This window comes from Callorhinus ursinus, unplaced genomic scaffold, assembly GCF_003265705.2.
Source record: "Callorhinus ursinus isolate GAN/ISIS: 27379988/994484 unplaced genomic scaffold, GSC_fseal_2.0 scaffold40, whole genome shotgun sequence".
NCBI classification, from domain to species: Eukaryota; Metazoa; Chordata; class Mammalia; order Carnivora; family Otariidae; genus Callorhinus; species Callorhinus ursinus.
This window is the reverse complement of record NW_027397102.1, coordinates 1,118,699-1,137,368: the sequence shown is the minus strand read 5'-3', so window position 1 is coordinate 1,137,368 and position 18,670 is coordinate 1,118,699. Positions and strand designations below refer to the sequence as shown.

Here is an 18,670-nt window from a genome sequence, read left to right as displayed (position 1 = left end):
TTCGCCTCCGGTCGTGATCCCGGGGTCCTGGGATCGAGCCCCACATCGGGCTCTCTGCTCCGCGGGAAGCCTGGTTCTCCCTCTCCCACTCCCCCTGCTTGTGTTCCCTCTCTTGCTGTGCCTCTCTCTGTCAAATAAATAAATAAAATCTTAAAAAAAAGAAAGAAAGAAAAGCTCCTCTCTAAGCCCTGAGTCCTAAAGATTTTCTCCTAAAAGTGTTATAGTTTTACATTTTACATTTAAGTCTATGATCCATTTTGAGTTTTTTTTTCTTTTTTGCTTATAAATATCCAATTGCTCCAACACTATTTGTTAAAAAGATTATAATTTCTCCTTTAAATTGCTTTTGTACCTTTGTAAAAAATTAGTTGATTATACTTGTGTGGGACTATGTCAGGGGTCTCCATTCTGTTCCATTGTTCTACATACCTATCTCTCTACCAATACCACAGTCTTGATTACTGTAGCTATATAATAAGTCTTGAAATCAGAGTGATTCCTTTCACTTTATTCTTCTTGTTAAAAATTGTTTCAGTTATTCTAAGTCCTTTAGCTTTCCAGATAATTTTTAGAATAATCTTGTCCATATTTACAAAAAAAAACTTGTTAGGATTTTGATAGGAATTGAATTAAAACTCTGTATCAGTTTAGGGGAAATAGACATCATTACCATGTTGAATCTTCCAGTCCATGAACACAGCATGTCTTTCCACTTATTTAGATCTTCCTTGGTGTCTTGCACCAGCACTTTGACATTTTTAGCATACAGATCTAGTACATGATTTTTTAGGTGTATACCTAAGTATTTCGTTTTCTTTGTAATAATTATAAATGTTACTGTGTTTTCAACTTCAGTTTCTTCACGTTCATATAGTATATAGAAGTGTGTTTGATTTTTGTGTGTTGATCTTGCATAATACAATGTTGCTAAACTCACTAGTTTTATAAAGTTTTTGTAGATAACTTGGGATTTTCTATGTAGACAGTTCTGGCAGTTCTGTGAATAGAGACAGTTTTATTTCTTCCTTTCCAATCTATATACATTTTATTTCTTTTCTTTAGCTTATTGCAGTGGCTAGAATTTCCATTAGGATTTTAAATAAGAGTGGTGAGAATGGGCATCTTTGCCTTGTTCCTGATCTTAGCAGGAAAACATAGTATTTCCCCATTAAGTATGACATTAGATGTAGATGCTTTAGATGTTCTTTATGAGGCTGAAGTAGTTCCCCTCTATTACTAACTTGATGAGAGTCTTTAATCATAAATGAGTATTAGATTTTGTCAAATGCTTTTTCCGTACCAATTGATAGTATCATATGATTTTTCATCTTTAATTTGCTGATATGGTACATTACATTGATGGAATTTTGAATATTGAAACAGCCTCACATACCTGGAATAAATCTCATTTTGGCATGGGGCATAATTCTTTATACATTAATGGATTTGGTTTGCTAATATTTTTTGAGGAATTTTGCATCTATATTCATAAGGGATATTGGTCTATAATTTTCTTTTTCTTTTACTGTTGTATTGTCTTTGGCTTTAATATCAGGGTAATGCCTCATATTATCAGATGGGAAGTGTTTCTTCATCCTAAGTTTCCTGGAAGAGATTGTATAAAATTGCTGTTAATTCTTTTTTGGAAGAATGTTTGGTAAAATTTTCCAATGAGTCCATATAGGCTGTTCTTTTGGGGAAGTTTTAAATTATAAATTCAATTTTTTTAGGACTATTCGTGTAATGTATTTCCTCTTGGTTGAGTTCTTGTAGTTTGTGGATTTTGATGAATTTGTCTAATTTTTCCCTCTAGTTATTAAAGTTATGAATATAAAGTTGTTCATAGTATTCTCTTGTTATCTTTTTAATGGCTGCAGAATCTGTAATGTTATCTCCTATTTCATACAAGATATTTGGTGGTTTGGATCTTCTCTCTTTTTAATCAGTCTTATTAGAGTTTTATAAATATTACTGATTTCTTCAAAGAACTTTTGTTTCATTGATTTTTCTCTCTTGTTTTCCTATATTTGATTTCATTGATTTCTACCTTTTATTATTTCCTTCCTTCGGTTCACTTTGAGTTTATTTTGCTCTTCTTTTTCTAGTTTCTTGAGGTAGGAACTTAGATTATTGATTTGAAATAATTCCCAATCTATAATGTAAGCATTTAGTGCTATAAACTTCTTTCTCAGTACTGCTTTAGCTCTGTCCCACATATTTTGGTATTTTTCATTTTGGTTTTCATTCAGTTGCCTGTATTTTTTTAAATTGTAAGTTTATTATCAAAGATTATCTTTTTTAAAGATTTTATTTATTTATTTGAGAGAGAGAGAGCATGAGCAGGGAGAGGGGCAGACTGAGAGGGAAAGAATCTCAAGCAGACTGCATTGTGCCTGGAGCCCAAGGTGGGGTTTGATCTCACAAGCCTGAGATCATGACCTGAGCACAAACCAAGAGTCTGAGGTTTAACTGACTGAGCCATCCAGCACCCTGTTGCCTGTATTTTTTTTTTTATTTCTTTTGAGACTTCCTCTTTGATCTATGCATTGTTAAGAAGTGTGTTGTTTAATTGCCATTTTTTAAGAGACTTTGCTATTGTCTTTCTGGTTTTGATTTCTCATTTGATTCCATTATACTGAGAAAACACATATGTATGACTTCGATTATTTTAAATTTGTTAAAGTTGGTTTTATGGCTCAGGATATGGTTTATCTTGGTGTATGTCCAATGGGCGCCTGAAAAGAATGTATATTCTGCTGTTGTGAGGTAGAGTGCTCCTTAAATGTTGATTAGATCTTCCTGGTTGCTGGTGTTTTTAGTTCTATGTCCTTACTTTTTTCTGTCTAGTTTTACCATCAGTTTTTGAGATACAGTGTTGAAGTCTCCAACTATATTGTGGAATTGTCTATTTCCCCTTTGTTTTCTGTTTTTGCTTCAACTTTTTTGAAGCACTGTTTAGGATTGCTGTATGTTCCTGGTAGCCTAAACATTTTATCATTATGTTTTGTCCTTTTCTTTCTGGTAAATTTCTTTGCTATGAAGTCCACCATATCAAAAATTAATACAGCCACTCTCATCTCTTTTTATTAATGTGTATATGACATATCTTTTCCCAACCTTTTACTTTCAGCCTACCTATCATTATATATTTGAGGTAAATTTCCTGTAGACAACAAATACCGTGTCATTTTTAATCTACTCTACTAATCTTTGTAATTAATATACTTACATCATTTACATTTAATGTAATTATTGATATGTCAGGGCCTAAGTCTGACATTTTATTATTTGTTTTCTGTTTGTCTCATCTGTTCTTCATTTCTGGCTTTATTCCTGCCTTCCTGTAGGTTTTATTTTTAAGTTTTTAGAATTCTATTCTATTTATCTATAGATAAACTTTTTACATAGTTTCTTTAGTGGTTTGATATGTACATAACTAACTATAGTCTACTGGTGTTAATATTTTACCACCCTCAGTGAAGTATAGAAACCTTACCTCCTTTTTGTCTCTTCATTGTCCCCTATTTATAATATTGCCTTAAATGACTCCTCTACATACATTGAGAGCCACATCAGATATTGTTATAATGTTTGCTTCAATTGTTAAACATACTTTAGAAAACTCAAGAGGATAAGGAAAATCTGTTGTATTTACTCATATTTCTACTATTTTCATTGTACTTTCTTCTTTCCTGATGCTCCAAGATTCCTTCTTTTGTCATTTCTTTACTGTTTGTAGAACTTCTTTTAGCCATTCTTTTAGGGTAGGTCTGCTGGCAACAAATTCTCTTAGTTTTCCATTATCTGAGAATGTCTTGATTTGCTCTTTGTTCCTCAGGGATATTTTTGCTGAATATACAATTCTGAGATAATAGTTCTTTTCTTTCAGTACTTAAAAAAATTTGTAACTTCTTCCCTTCTTCCTTCTCCCCTCCATGGTTTCTGATGAGAAATCCATTATCATTCTAATTGTTTTTTCTCTATAATTAAGGTGTCATTTCTCTCTCACTGCTTTCAAGATCTTTTTTGCCATTATTTCTTTGAATACTTTCTCAGCCACCCCTTCCTTCTTTTCTCCTTCTGGGACTTTGATCACATGAATATTATTTTTTTTTCTGTTGTAGTCTCACAGTTCCCTAAGGTTCTGTTAATTTTTTTTCAGTTTATTTCCTTTCTCTTGTTTATTTTTTTTAAGTAGGCTCCACACCCAACATGAGGCTTGAACTCACAACCCTGAGATCAAGAGTCGTGTGTTCTACCTGCTAAGCCAGCCAGGCATCCCCCTTTCTCTTATTTAGACAAGATAATTTATATTGGCCTTTTTTCCAAATTCTCTGATTCTTTCCTCTTTCTTCTTCATTCTGTTGTGGAATTTATCCATTGAGCTTTTTTTTTTTTAATCTCAGCTATTCTATTTTTAGTTCCAAAACTTCCATTTGGTATCCCTTTATATCTTCTTTTTATTTGCTGAGACTTTCTAATTCTTGAATTATTTCAAGCATACTCATAAATACTCACTGAAGCATTTTTATGATGACTGCTTTAAGTTCCTTGTCAGATAGTCCTAACATCTGTGCCATCTCGTTGTTGTCATTATTTTTTTTTTACTCAAATTGATATTTTCTTGGGTCTGATATGATGACCTTGTGTCATGAATGATTTTTTTATTGAAACCTGGACATTTTTAGTAGTATGTAATGAAACTGTGGGGTTTAAAAAAAATGTGTTTTAGCAGGCCTCCTCTGACAACATGCCAGTGGAAGAAAGGTACACTACCTCGTTACTGTCAAGTTAAGGTTCCCCACTGGGCCACCACCAATACCCCAGTGTTGAGGGGCTTCTCATTACTGCTATATGGGGGTGGGAGTTCAGGTACCCCACTAGATTTCCTCTTATACCACCAGGGATGCAAGGGACAAGGATACCATGTGTTTCTGGGATGAAAGTCTGAGCTCCATACTTGGCCTACTGTGACACCACCATGGTGATGAATGGGGGAGAGGTTATTTGCTACAGCATGATGAAAGCTCTCCACTTTGCCCTTGCTGGCTGGGGTGAGGCTGGGACCAGTTTTTTCCATGGTGTTTGACTGAAGTAAAATTATTATTGTGTAGAAGTTTTCTATCTTTCTAGGCTGACCCTTTCATGATTCTTTGGCTAAAGAGGGAAAGATTTTCATTGACTTTTTATGTCAGTGCCCATTGGCATTTTTGGGTTTCTGGCTTCTCCAGCACCAAGTCTGGGATATATAAGGCAAAAAAGAAACCTAGAGCACTCACTTCAAGTGAGTCACCCCTCTGGTTCTGAGGTCTCTAGCTGGTCTGACTTCTTATCTCCACCTTTCAAAGTCTTCTTCAATTTGTTTTATGTATAATATTCAGCATTTGTATCTGTTTTCATAGGTGGGATAGGGAAAAACCAGTCCCAGAAATTTCAGTGGATTTGAGGTAACTGTGAATCCCCTAAAGGGGTCACAGAATACAGTGTGAAAATTACTGGATCTGAAGTTCTCCACTGGTTTAATCCTGACCTTCTTTGGATCTTTGATTTCCTTCTGGTATGACAGCCCTTAATTGTATTGACCAATGATTGTGAAGAAAGAACTCAGTTGTCTAGAAAAAGGGAATTAAGGTAAGTTTGTTTGTAGCCCCTATGCTCTGTCAGTATATTTAAAGGGCTCCTGAAGTTCATTAGTTACAACTATTTATAGAGCTATTGAACTAGAAGTAGCTTTGCCTAGAACTTGACTTTCCCTGAAACCTGGCTTTCCTTGATTTCCAGGCCCAGCCTGGTTGACAGGTGAGTTCTAACCTTGGAAGGACCCAGCTTGGATGCTTGAAGCTGTTCAGCCTGAAGGGAAGGCTTAGGCTAGGACTTATTGGGATCAGGGAATTTAGAGCCTACCAAACAATGTGGCACCTCCGAGTGGTGGGGGCTGCCAGATGACCAAGCTCTCCTGCAGATACAGGGAATCTCTCACCTGGGGGCAGGGGAGATGAGGAAGAAGGTAATGGCCACAATTGCTGAGAGGCATATACAGGACGAGTCCACCTCACTGAAGTATGTGGGCAGAAGTTTAGGCATGTTCTCCACTTTTCCTTTCCACAGGTGCTGCCTTAGGAGCTTCCCTGCCTTTAATTGCATGTTATTTGCTACTCTTTCCATCCCCTCTCTGAGGCTTAGCAAAGCACTGGAAGTCTAGAAAAGAGGGACATTTTGAGCTAGCTATGTTGACCACTTAGACACACAAATCCTTTCCCATAAAAGCAGGGCCTCCCAGGAACTGTTCTCCCCCCATCCAATAACCAAACCAGACAAAAGGTCCTTTGGGGGTCTGTGGGAATTAAACAAGGCCCTGGAAATTAGCCCTCAATGGTGATTATTCTATTGAATAATAAGAGAACTGAGGGAGTAAGGCATAGGAGAGTTCATTTTGGAGCTTTACCTCCATTTTGAGACACAGAGGAACCCCAAAGACAATGTTGTGTATTCCCAGGGAAAGACAGGTTAGAGACTCCTAATTACTCTTCCATACTCCCCTCCTCATCCCTCTCCCTCCATAGGAGAGGATGGTGTGGGGGTGGGGTGGGGAGGTGCACAAGGACTCTGGCTCAGCTTCTTCAGCCTTCATGCCTCCATCCTGGGGCTTTGGTGCCACTCACTGTCCAGAGTTTTCCTTGGGGGGGGGCAGAGTGGGCCTGGGGGCAAGCAGAGTTTCTGAGAAGTCAGGGGAAAGGAAAGATTCACTTACTTCCCTACTTTCTCTAAGGAAGTGTGGAAAGAGCCTTGGAGAAGGGGTTTGAAAACTGGCATTTAGTTCCCCTCTGGGCCTCACTTTCCCCATCTGCAAAACAGGTATGAGAGCAGCTGCCTCTCAGGGTTGGGGGGAGGTGTCAAATGTGATGAGGGATATGGGAGCATCTGTGAACTGTAAGTTGCCCACCCAAAGGTGAGGGCACCCTGTTATTGTTGAAGGGAGCCTCTGTGTCCGCATATGCTGCAGGGAAGACTCCTGTGTTCATGGAGCTAAAGGATGAAGGAGCTGTGTCAGTGTCCGGTGGCGGGGGGCAGGACGAATGAGGAGGCAAGGAGCTAAAAGATCTCCCCCTGACAGGAGGAAACTCTGGCCCTTGCAAGGCTTTGAGGCAGATGGAACTGCAGGGCTGGGCCTCCCAGAACACTCCACCCTAGAGGAGGGTGTATGTGGGTGTGTGTGTTGGGGGCGGGGAGTGGAGATGGTTACCCTGGCCCTCTCCTTCACTCCTACTTAGGCAAGTGGATGGAGGAAGCAAGTGGGTGGAGGAGTGTCGGATGGGGAGCAAATTGAGGAGGGGGTCTGAGTGGACCTGGTCCATTCCTGTGTCTCTGTTTAGGTTTGGGGGAGGTTTCTCAAGCCTAGGAAATCCCGCTAGCTAGTTCACCTGTGCGAACCTAGGGCAGCTGGTGGGGGCTCATCTTCACCCTGCAGAGTACCCAAGGACTGCCTGGTGAGGGAACCTACCTGAGCTGGGAGCTCCCTCCAGCGTGGTTGGCCACCCCTCCCCAGGGGTTCTGGGACAACTATTACGGGAAAGTGGTGGGATTGATGGGTGGGCCAATTCTTTGGAAGAAGCAGCCCCATTGTGCTGACTGCATGGAGGAGGCAGCCCCGCAGGCCCGGCCCAGGGTTGGAGGTTGGAAAGGAGGGTGGAGGATGGCTGCTTTGGACCAAGGGTTTCCTGGAGGCGATTCCCAGCCCCAGCTCCCGCATCTCCGAGAGCCCCTTGCCTAGAATCACTTAGATCCTTCGCCAGCTGCAGGCTGACTCCGTCTTTTGGGGCCTTGGGGCCAGATCAGGTAGGGGGAAGAGAGAAGAGGGCCGCCCATCCAGCTTGAATCACCTCCAGGACTCTGGATCAAGCGCTCCATGGGGGCAGCGACACTGCAGTCCCTGGTGGTGGTGGTACGGGCAGGGCAGTGGGGGCAGGGGATCGAGGAGGACCCAAGCCCTGGACACATAGCAGCTGCAGTCTATTCATCTGGCTCCCGGAACAGTTGGCAGGGCCTGGGGTTAGGTTCTCCCGCCTTCCTTCCCACCCCCTTCCCCTGGCCGGTCCTGATTCCCATCTGAATAGCAGGGTCAGTTGTATGTCCATGGCGGGTCTCCCAGGTTCTTACCTTTCCCAGACACGGAAGTGGATGGAGAGCCACGGAGGGGCAGGAGCTGTGCCCTTCCCCACCCAAAGTGACCGGAGGCCAGTGGCAGAACCAAGGGATGCTGCAGCCAGGGCCCCAGGGACCCCAGCCCCATCTCCATCACCAGGCACTCCCCAAGTGTGAGTGTCGGGTGGGTGGGGAGACCTGGTGGGAAGTGGTACCGGTTAGCACCCCATCCCCGGATCCCAGAGACCAGTCATTTCAAGGGCAGTATAGGGTGGGTGTGCAGTGGAAAAGGGGTAATGTTCGCCTGTCTCTAGCCTCCCATCCCTGGAGCAGGTAGGCCTGGGGCGCACGGAGGCTCTGGGCTGGGGGGCCCTCGACAGGTGCTGTCAATCCAGGCGTCCTACCGACCAGCCAAGAGTGCTGCTGGACTCAGCTCTGACACTTGTTAGATGTGAGCAATGGGCTAATTTTATCCGGCTGGGCTCTGGCTCAGCAGGAAACCAATGCTAAGGAGCACATAGTTCTTCCAGGTGGTTTTGGCCAGGAGGAGGCCAGTCGCCAGGCAGTGAGGAGGTGGAAATGCTGGGGCCTGGTCCTGGAAGGGCCCTGGTTGTTCCTGTATTGTCCCAAAGGCTCTGAGGTCAGTATGCTCTGGGCTGCTGGGATCCAGAAGAGAAAAAGGTATCTCAGATAAAAGATAGTAAAACTCCTTTTTGTGTTTTTTTTTTCTCTTAGTTCTCTCCACCTCTGCTTTCATTCTGAAATCCCCGAGTTCTAGCAGAGTGCCTGACACATAGCAGGTCCCTAGAAAATATTTATGACTTGAAAATCAGTCATGGAACTCTGCTTCTGGTGACCACTAGGGAGAGCTAAAAGGCAGGAATTGAGAGCTTTCTAAAGCAAAACCTCCTCAATCCCTGCTGGAGTTGGGTATCTAATCCCTTTCTTTGTGCCTCTGGGGTCTCCTGTACATTTCAGCCCATTAAACTTTCAGAACTTCCTTCAAGGGTTCTGGTTCAAACCAGCACCCACCCTATCTAGGCACCAGCTGTCAGACATCAAGGATTTCCTGGGGGTACCCATAATTCCTTTCAGCTGGCCTGCTCTGTTACTGTGGAGAAGTGGCAGGGAGCTTGCTGGCTCCCTCTTCAGACATGAAAAGGCCCTGGAGGAGAGCATGTGCTCATAAAAATTATGGGATTCCACGGCTTTGAAATCTAATGATCTGAGTGATCAAACACAGACTGGGGCCTTGAGGCTACTGGAGGGGCTGAGGGGGCAGAACTTGGGTGGGAGAGCCTAGGACTAGGCAACAGGACAGAGTAATTAGTCTCACTGGGAGGAGATGAGGAGGCTGGCAGCCTGGGGATGTCTGCACTGAGTCAGGGGAGAAACAACAATCATCAAGAGCTGAGTAGTAAACCACCCTCTCTCAAAGGGAACCCCCAGTCCTCTCTCTTTATCCCTCCCCTGTTCAGTGTATGGCCACAGAGAGATGGACTCTATTTGTACCTCTTGGTTTCCTGGGGGTGGAAGAGCAGTAAGTGGGACCAGCTTTCCAAGGCCAAGGCTGCATGAAAGTCTGAGTGCTTGGGAAGAGACAACACCAGAAGTATGTGTTGGTTGGGAACGAGGGTAATCGTGAAAAAAAAAAATGGGATATGCTAAAATCAAACTTTGCTCAGATTTCATTTTTGCTTGGAGCTGGTCCTTTTGACGCCCTTGTGGAAATGGGCTTGCTACATAGTTGTTAAATGAAGTAGACAAGTCATTTCCCTTATTAACTTGGTTTCCTCATCTGTAAAATAAGGGGTTTGGACTGGAAGTCAATTACCTGAATTCAAGTCTCAGCATGCTCTGTCACTGATGAACTATGTGAATCTGCTCAGTCCCTTGCTATATCTAGGCCTCAGTTTCCCCACTTAAATCAATGCAGAGGATGGACAAAGTTACTCCCAGCTTTGTCGTTGTTGTAGGTCTTTCTTCCGCATCACCAATTCCAGGGTCTGTTGCTGTCTGGCTGTGTAACCCAGCTATACCAGTTCCCTCAGGTTCTCCCATCAATAACAAGGGAGAGGATTAAAATGGATTGTTCCTAAGGTCTTTGCCCATTTTCAACATGGCATGTATGTAGCAAGGTGGTGGCCTTCATGAGGCCTCCACTTGGCCTCTGCTACTGTGTTCTCATTTTGTAAAGTGACTACTTTTCCACTTCAGAGCTCCCTAAAAATCTAATCCTGAAAAGTCCATCCAACTCTAAATCCCCTATAGATCCTTTTCCAATTTCTGCTCTTACAGAGAGTATAGACCCTGGCATAAATTTTATTTGAAATGAGATTTCAGTTTTGAAACCAAACTTCCTGCTGTTAACTAGGTTAAGACTATTTCACCCTGTAGGCAACACACATACCAAATCTACATTTTTAGATCTGTTTATTTTGTTCCAAACCTTTTGAGGATTTAAATGTCCCAGATCTCAAGCTCCCAAATTTTGTTCGTTCTCCTAGATTTAACTGTGGTGCATTAGAGGCTGCATCCTACCCTAAATATTAATACTGAGCTGCTTTCACCAACTGACATTCTCTCCAAAAGCACACAAGCTCACACATGTACATGCACATATGTGGAAGAAGTAAACTGACACCCCACTATGTTATGTGACAACTGATAGGGCAGATTTGGGACCTGTGAATGTCTTTCCTTCATCTGGAGAGAAGTGGTTGGCAGCCTGATTTTTAAGAGCTTTCTTCACCTTGAACAACAAAGGAGGCCCTGCAGACCTGCCCTCCAATGATTTGGTGGGGGAGGGACAGGAAGAATGGACACAGGGGCTTTATTGCTCCAACATTTTCAGTGGTCTCTCCTTGGAGTTACAAGACTCCTGGGGCTCAGCTTCTCCTGTCCCACTGCTGTTTAATCCAGGAGGATAGTAATTAGGCCCCTTCCTACCCACAGGGCTAAGAGCCAGTGAGTTTTCCTTTGGGAAGTTGATAAAAGCTGGACTAGGACCAATGGAGGGGGCGTAGGACTTTGGCCTTGAATGAGGCCATCATAGGCCAACCATGTCCCAGCTGCCTGTTTGTAACGGAAAATGTCATGGTTAGGGACCACTGTCTTCTTTGGAGCCTCTCACAGGTAACCTCATCCTCCTGGCCCTGGATGGCCCTGGCTTAGGGTGGTAAGTCACTGTTAGCTCCAAGTAACAGCCAAGGATGCCTGACAAGAAGGTGATGAAAGATTAGGGTAACAGGAGCACAAAGGCCCAGAATACAGAGAAAGAGACACAAAGAGGCCAAGTAAGGAGAGAGGCTGATCTCCTAAGGAGGTGAGTTGTGCTAGCTTGGACACAGCCTCGCTGGGAATGCTCTTCAGTAAGAGTGTTGCTCAGAATCTGAGCATAGGGAAGCATCTGGCACCTATTTCAGAAGGATTAAGATGGTCCAGAGCCTACTTTCCTGGCACCTTTAATGCCCACTAAGTAGTGGCTCAGGATACCTAGCGTGGGAGATATATTGGGTGGTAAAGGTTAAGATGCTTTCCTCTTCCTAAAAGAAATTGTTAAATCCTACATGTAGCTCTGCCTCTACCTTTTGGGGATCCAGGTTGGGAATGGGATTTTCCCTAAAACAGCCCCTTTCCCACCCTGACCCAGGTGGAAATATTAACCTATCATGACTAATGAGAGATGGAGAAGTTGGTCCTTTGCCAGGTCAATAATTATTGCCCCTCCCCCAACCATGCCCTCCCCCATCATCGGTCTTCCTTTGCCTGCTGAGATGAAAGGAACTTCTTCACATTTTGACAGGTGAATACACAGATGGGGAGCTGGAAGTGCCTACAGGTTAATGCACTGGCCTGGGAAACCTGTAAAAATCAGTGAGTGGAAATTTTGGTGTTTAAAGTCCCTTCCCTATGTGTTATTTGACTCTTCCAGTTTATAATTATAGCAGCTTGAGCCAAAAAGTGAGATGTGGCTCAGCCTGAGATGAGTGGAATTGATGATCATGTTAGGGGTGGGCTAGGCCAAGGTGAGGCTGATTGGCCCAAGCTCTAAGTCCCTTCTGTCTTCAAGCACCCATGCATCTATGACAGTCCTAAAAAGAAATAGAAAAAGAAGCAGTAGAGAAAAAAAAAAACAAAAACAAAGAAGGGAAGAAGGAAGCAGATTGTTAACCAACTATATGGTGGGGCGACTTACTTGTACACTTGTAAAGTGATGTCACCCATAGCTCTTGGGAAGCCACAACCCTAAGAGACTCTGAAACTAAGCAAGTCTCCTTGTCTGATTTTACCTCTCCGCCCTTTCTCTGCCCCCTTACCAATGGCTCCCAAGGATAGATGGCAAGGAACTCCTGAGCACACAGAGGCTTGGGTCTTCCCACCAGGCTCCTAGGGAAACGGTAGCACCTTTGGAAGTTGCTTTTAGTGGGTGACTAGCAAGCTGGGGCCAGGAGGTACCATCTCCAGGTATTAGAAAGTATATGGAGATGTTCCAAAGGCCAGGGAGATTCCAAGCTTTCCTAGATCCTGAGAGAAGGACCCTGGCAAATTTAAAGGCATTCACAGGGAAAATTTGGTTAATGAGTTTAACATGAGCTTTGGCTCCAAGGGGCTGGTCAGGTGGATGAACTGCTGTGTGTGCATGTTTGAGAACAAGTGTGCTGATGGCAAAAATGTAAATGCTGAGCAGGTGGGGTGAAGGGAAAGGGTTGGGGAGGAACACACAACGGCAAGGAAAATGCATTAGATTGGTTCCTCAGGGATGGGGGAACCCGGCAGCAGCTCCCCATTGGGGTCTGCATCAGGGGCCAACATCTTATCCTTGCTGGAATCCCTTTGCTCTTTCTTGAACATCCTTTGATGCATCAGAGGTACGAAGAAGAGGATTATAGCCCCAATGATGGGGGGCACACCAGCAAAGTAGAAGGCCACATGGTAGTCCCCAAAACAGTTGCGGAGGAGGCCTGAAACAGTCAAGAAAGACAAATCAAGTTCAGCTTTGCCCTCCTGCCCAAAGGTGCTCTCTGCCTCTTTCAGGGGCCATAACAATGCCTATCCAGAGAACCTTGACCTGCACTACCTTGACCCAAATGCCCCCTCAATTTAAACATTCCTAGTGAAAAAATAAATAAATAAAACCTCCGTTGCGAAGTCAGATGGCTCCTTCCTGAGGTAATGGGGATGCAGGCCCTTGGGGTTAATGCTTATTATGAAAGGGGCTAATGAAGCTTCTCTTTAAAGTTCTCCATTTTTTCACTTTCATGAAGCTACAGCTTAACTTCCATTTGCTCCTAGGTATGGAGTTAGGAGGGAACCTAGTTTAAAAGAGTTCCACAAAAGATGGCCAAGCCTTGTCTTGATTCATAGTGATATACCCTTCAACCCCCAACTTAGACTAGAGTGTTCTTGTGGAACAGTTCAGCTAAGTTCCTATTTTCTCTTTCTCTGAAGTTCCCATTTACCCTGAGAATGCAATATATATTCTTCATCCCAGTTACAGTTATGGTTGGCCCCTCTGGGTTCCTATAAGTTGCCAATACCATGAATATGGTTGGCATGGTATGCAAGAACTCCCCTGCTTGCCTTCAGAAGATAATGTGGGGTACCTCATAGGAAAGATGAGCCCAGAAATACTACCGAGGAAAGGCAAGTAAACCTTTGAGTTGCTTAGATGGTAAGCAAAGTAGAAAGAGATGTGGATTCTGGGATCCACCTCTGGGATCAGAGGCTGGGAGGAGTCTCCCCTCTCCCAGTGAGCAGTGTGGCTATTGCACAAGGGCCGGGTGGAAGCTTTTGTCACTGTCACACAGCATGACATGCCCTTGCAATGCCTTACACAGAATTGGTGTTCAAGGGATATTTGTTGAGTTAGCCCAGTTGGCCAATCTAGAGAGGCTAGCCCATGAATCAGTATTTGCAATAAATCCTAAAGAAAAGAAATGGAGTTCTCTTTTCATTGGTTTTTCTTTGTTTCCTATGTTCCTTGGGATATCAACAATGCCCATCTTGGAGAGTGGAGAAGGAAACTGGGAGTACTGAAGGACTGCGAGCCAACACTTTGCCTGCTGCCTGCTGGAAGTAAGCTTCACTGGCTCAGTCCTGGGATTTGGCTTTAATCAAATCTCTTCTACAGGCTCAGTTCAGAAGCCAATGGAGAAGGAGGGGGGATCTCTAAGCCTTAATAAAGCTGGGGTCCACTTTCTCTTCTCTTCCTGCCCAACTACCTTGCAAATAATTCCTTTCCTATAAAGAGAGAGAGAGAGAAGATACTGGACCAATAGAATGATCAAGAAGGCCAAACCCATTTCTCTCTCTACCCTCTTGGAATCAGCCAGGCTGTCTAAAATAAAACCCCACTGAAACAGAGAGAGAGCCATGAAAAGCCCATTCCCAGAAAATGAATCCATGCACATATACTGTACTTAGCCTCTTCCACCAATAGTGGTAAGGGGTTTCATGCACTCTAACAAGGCTGCTTAAATAGAAAATAAGAGTAAAAGGGACTTCAAGCAGAGTTGCTCAGGATTGCTAGGGCCCAGGGAAGACAGGACTCCCCCACTCATGCCCTCCCTGTAATATCAGCCTCACCTGCAATGGGGGGCCCAGCAATCATCGGCAGGGCCATCATGCCAAGGAGGTAGCCAATTGCCTGTGAGGCCTGCATTGGGCCCACCAGCTCAAATGCGATGGGGGCCATGATGGTGATGAAGAAGCCATCACACAGGCCCAGGAAGAGGCAGACAACGATGAGGCCCCCGAAGCCCCGGCATAGGGGAATCATCATGGACATCAGGCCCAGGAGCAGGAAGGAGATGACCTAGAGGAGCAAGGGCCTTAGGTCATGTTGTGCTTGTCAGTCAAGACCACATAGCAAATCATATCTCCTTTCTCAGGGTTTCATTTCCACCATCTATAAATTGGAATGGAGGCTGTCAACAGAGAACAGTTAGGCTAAATACTTACTTAGGTGCCTTCTAAGTCCTGCACTGAAGGATTCAAGGTTTTTAAGAGAGCTCCTGTTTAACTGTGATTCCATCAAGATTTTTTTAAAAAAATTAGGGGGTATGGCCCCTGTCCTTAAGAAGTTGTCTCTTCACTGGACTCTAAGCTAAAGGAAATTGCTGTTGTTCTGATCTTGCGTTTGGCTGTCCCAGGCATTAGGGTCGGAATCAGACCATGCTGGTGTTCTCAGATCCAAGATATGGGAGAGGAAGGGAAGAAAGTAAGGATAACTTGGATGATGATTAGATGGGGGCATGAATGGAAGTCACAGCTTCCCGAAATGAGGAAGGACCCAGTGCCCGTTTATGTGGGTGGCTCCTTTTAGAAAACACCTTGTCATGAAGGAAACCATTGGGAGGTTCACCCAGGTTCCTTATGATTTAGGACGTGGGACACACCACCATCTCAGATAGCATGGCTGTGGGGTCCTCTGGACTTAGCTGGGCACCATGCAAAGGGCAACAAAGGGGACTTTAAGGAGAACCAAGACACTAGGAGGTGTTCTAGGGAGCCTGAAGCCAGCTCAGGGGCATTGACTAGCCACTGGGCTTTCTTTGGGCTGAGCAAATTGACTCCAAAACAAAGAAACTGCCTGTCCAAAGGCTAGTTTTTCCCACTCAACAGAGAGAAGAGCAACTGGAAACACAGCTGATCTTTTGATTAAGGTCATCCGCAACCTGTGTCAGTGAGCCAGACTGAAGACCAGGGCTGTAGGAAGAGAAATAAACCCCCTCCTCCCACCCACTCTAGCCAGCAGAGCCAGGTCATCCCAGGGTCAGGGCTAAGACCTGATCTGTTTACCAAGTCCTTGACAGGACCCAGGATTTTCTAATCCTTCACACAGGCAGGGAAACTTACCCAGGAAGGGTAAATCACCACATCACCACATGGATGGGGTAGGAGGGTCAAGGCTGTTTCAAACCCTGAAGATTTTCTGTGTTGTACTGGCAGTGGGTTTGCTAGGTTGATCAGTTGGGTTTTAGAGAGGATAAGAAATGTCCTGGCTGTGCCATCTGAGGAAATCTCTTTGTTGGAAGATTCTTGAACTTTGCCTAGGCTGTTTTGGGATACCTAGGTGGAATCTAAGAATAAGGACCCTGATATCCCAGTTTCTCCTCTAGGAGATTCATGCACAACTATAAGATAAAACAAGACCCACCTATCAACCAAGTCATAATGGTATGGCAATTAAGAGTTAATACCATTATAAAACACAAAGGACCCCATTAACTGATTTCAGTCATCTGTCATTACTACCTATCGTATCTAGCTGCCCGTTAACATCCTCCATGAGGCCTTGCCAAGTTTAGAAATTAAAATACCTATTTGAACTGAGAATCAGACCTCAAGAATTGGCCCAAAGTGAGGTTGTCCTGCAGGTTGTCACCGTTTCTTTCTAACAGACTGTCCAGGAGCTTGACGCCAGATACATGTGTCTGGGTCTTTGCCAGTAGTGGGAACCACAGGGTCTAGTGGATATCTCTTCAGAATCTGAAGTTGTATACACTCCTTTCTTCTGCCAGGCCTATACTCCTACATCTGACCCAGGGAGAAAGTGAGGCAAATTCCTGTGATGGAGTATCTTGAGTAGCTCAAGAGAAAGAAATTTATCCATGTCTTGTTCTCTCTGCCTGAGACATTTGCCAGCAAGATGAGTCTGGACAAATCACTTTCCCTTTCTAGGCTTCAGTTTCTCAATTTGTAAAATGAGGGAGTTGGACTACAATTGATAGAAATATATTTTAGCTATAACATTCTAAGATTATTTTTGTATTACTCTAAGTGGTAAAACTGGGTCAAGTAAGACTGGAAAAGGGGAGAGAAGGTGTTGGGTGGGTAGGGGAAATGGTCAACAGAAGCCCTGGGCTCTAAGTCTAGTTCTGCTTCTAACTAATCAATGCCTCTACCTCCCCTGGAACTCCTTCTGCACAATAGAAAGCAAAAGCTGATTGGGCCCTATTTCTCTCCTAGGGACTGTGGTGAGAAATGAGCTATATGGCTAGGCAGGGGCTGCTGCTTTTCCTCAAAATAAAGTCCTGGCCAAATGCTAGCTTACCCTGATTTCCAGCACGGTTAGCATCTTGGAGCAAATGATAATGACAGGGAAGACCTGCAGGGGTGGCATATGGAAGAGACTGGAAAAGCCACACATTCTCCTATGCAAAAAGCTACCCAGATAAGGCACTCGCTGATATTTGCACAGGAATTCAGAATTTCATAACTGGTTTACCTCAATCACGGTCTTTTGCGTTGACTTCAGTCAAGTCATTTATCTCTGGGACATAGCTCTGCCATCCATTACTTAGCGTAAAGTGGAATATGAGAAAAGTGCTACATATGAATTCAACTTTGCCATGACTATATGAATCTTTCTGTATAATGAGAAGTTGGACTGGATGAACCATAAGGGCACCCCTAGCTCAGACAAAGCAGATTCACCAGCTTTTGCAAATTTAACACAGAGTTAAACACAACAGAAAACTTGAATCATATTCTTGTCTAAGACATCTGAGAGTATTAAGGAAAACACTTGGGTCTGTCAGAAGACAGAGAAATCCCGACTATGTCAGAGCCCCTTGGAAAGGCTTTTAGGGCTTTACCAGGAGAGTCAGAACTCAACCACCTTTTTAATGGATCATTTGTGACCACATGTTTTGAGGGGCTGCTGTTGCCCCTTCACAGGGTTCCACATTCATGTACATTCTGGTAAACCCAGCTGCAGGAGCAAAAAGCATGAACAAGGTCAGAAAGGCAATACTGATGCCAGGTAGACAAAGAGACAGCTTCAACAGTAGTCTCAAGCCAGACCAGAGCCCAATTCACACAGAAAGTGGCCTTTCTAGCATCTAGGTGGATACTGCCCACAATATGAGGCACTGTGTTACTGTCCGAAGGATTAAAATCTTTCATGGCTCTAACATTTTTTACTTCCCAAACCCTGGTCACACCTGTCAAAAGAAATTTTGATCCTCGCCTGCGAGGTGAGATAGGAAAGGCGAGAATTATTCTTATTGCACAAATGAGGAAAGTGAGGCCCATAGAGGGAAAGTAAGGTTGTGTTTTCTGGCACTTTTTTGGTGTCCATCAGGAAGATAGCATTTGAGAGCCAATGCCTGGTACAAGTGACTATGGAAGTATAAGGAGTGAATGACTTGAAACTGGACTTAGGGCCACAGAATACTACAGATGCCCAAGGCCTTCCAAGAGAGTATGGGAGAGCAAGGAGATCAGTCCTCAATGGGGACAACATCTAATTCCTGGCCTCAGTTTCCCTATTTCAGATGGAAGAGCTATTATTAATAAATGCTTTCTTTGAAAGCGTTCTTAGAGTTTCCATTTATACACTCCTCTCACTGGATCCTCACTCCATTTTGATGAAGGAGGCAGAACAAGGACGACAGTCTTCAGTTGAAAGAAGGGAAGCTGAGGCTCAGAGAATTTGATCGACTTTCCCATGTTGAACAATAAGCTCGTGTCAAAGCTGGGGCCCAGGGCACAGTAATGACATAACCTACCATTCTATCCC

At 43.9% G+C, this 18,670-nt stretch overlaps 1 protein-coding gene across 1 annotated transcript in view; it reads right to left on the bottom strand.

Moving 5' to 3' along the window:
- Positions 1 to 12,885: 12,885 nt before the first annotated feature.
- The window catches only part of SLC16A2 (solute carrier family 16 member 2), a 118,914-nt gene continuing 113,129 nt past the window's right edge, over positions 12,886 to 18,670 (bottom strand). Inside the window, exons 5-6 of the mRNA XM_025885083.2 lie at positions 14,731 to 14,959; positions 12,886 to 13,106 (exon numbers count right to left, since the gene is read on the bottom strand). Of these exons, the coding sequence (XP_025740868.2) occupies positions 12,886 to 13,106; positions 14,731 to 14,959 (450 nt within the window). The remainder of the gene's footprint in view (positions 13,107 to 14,730; positions 14,960 to 18,670) is intronic.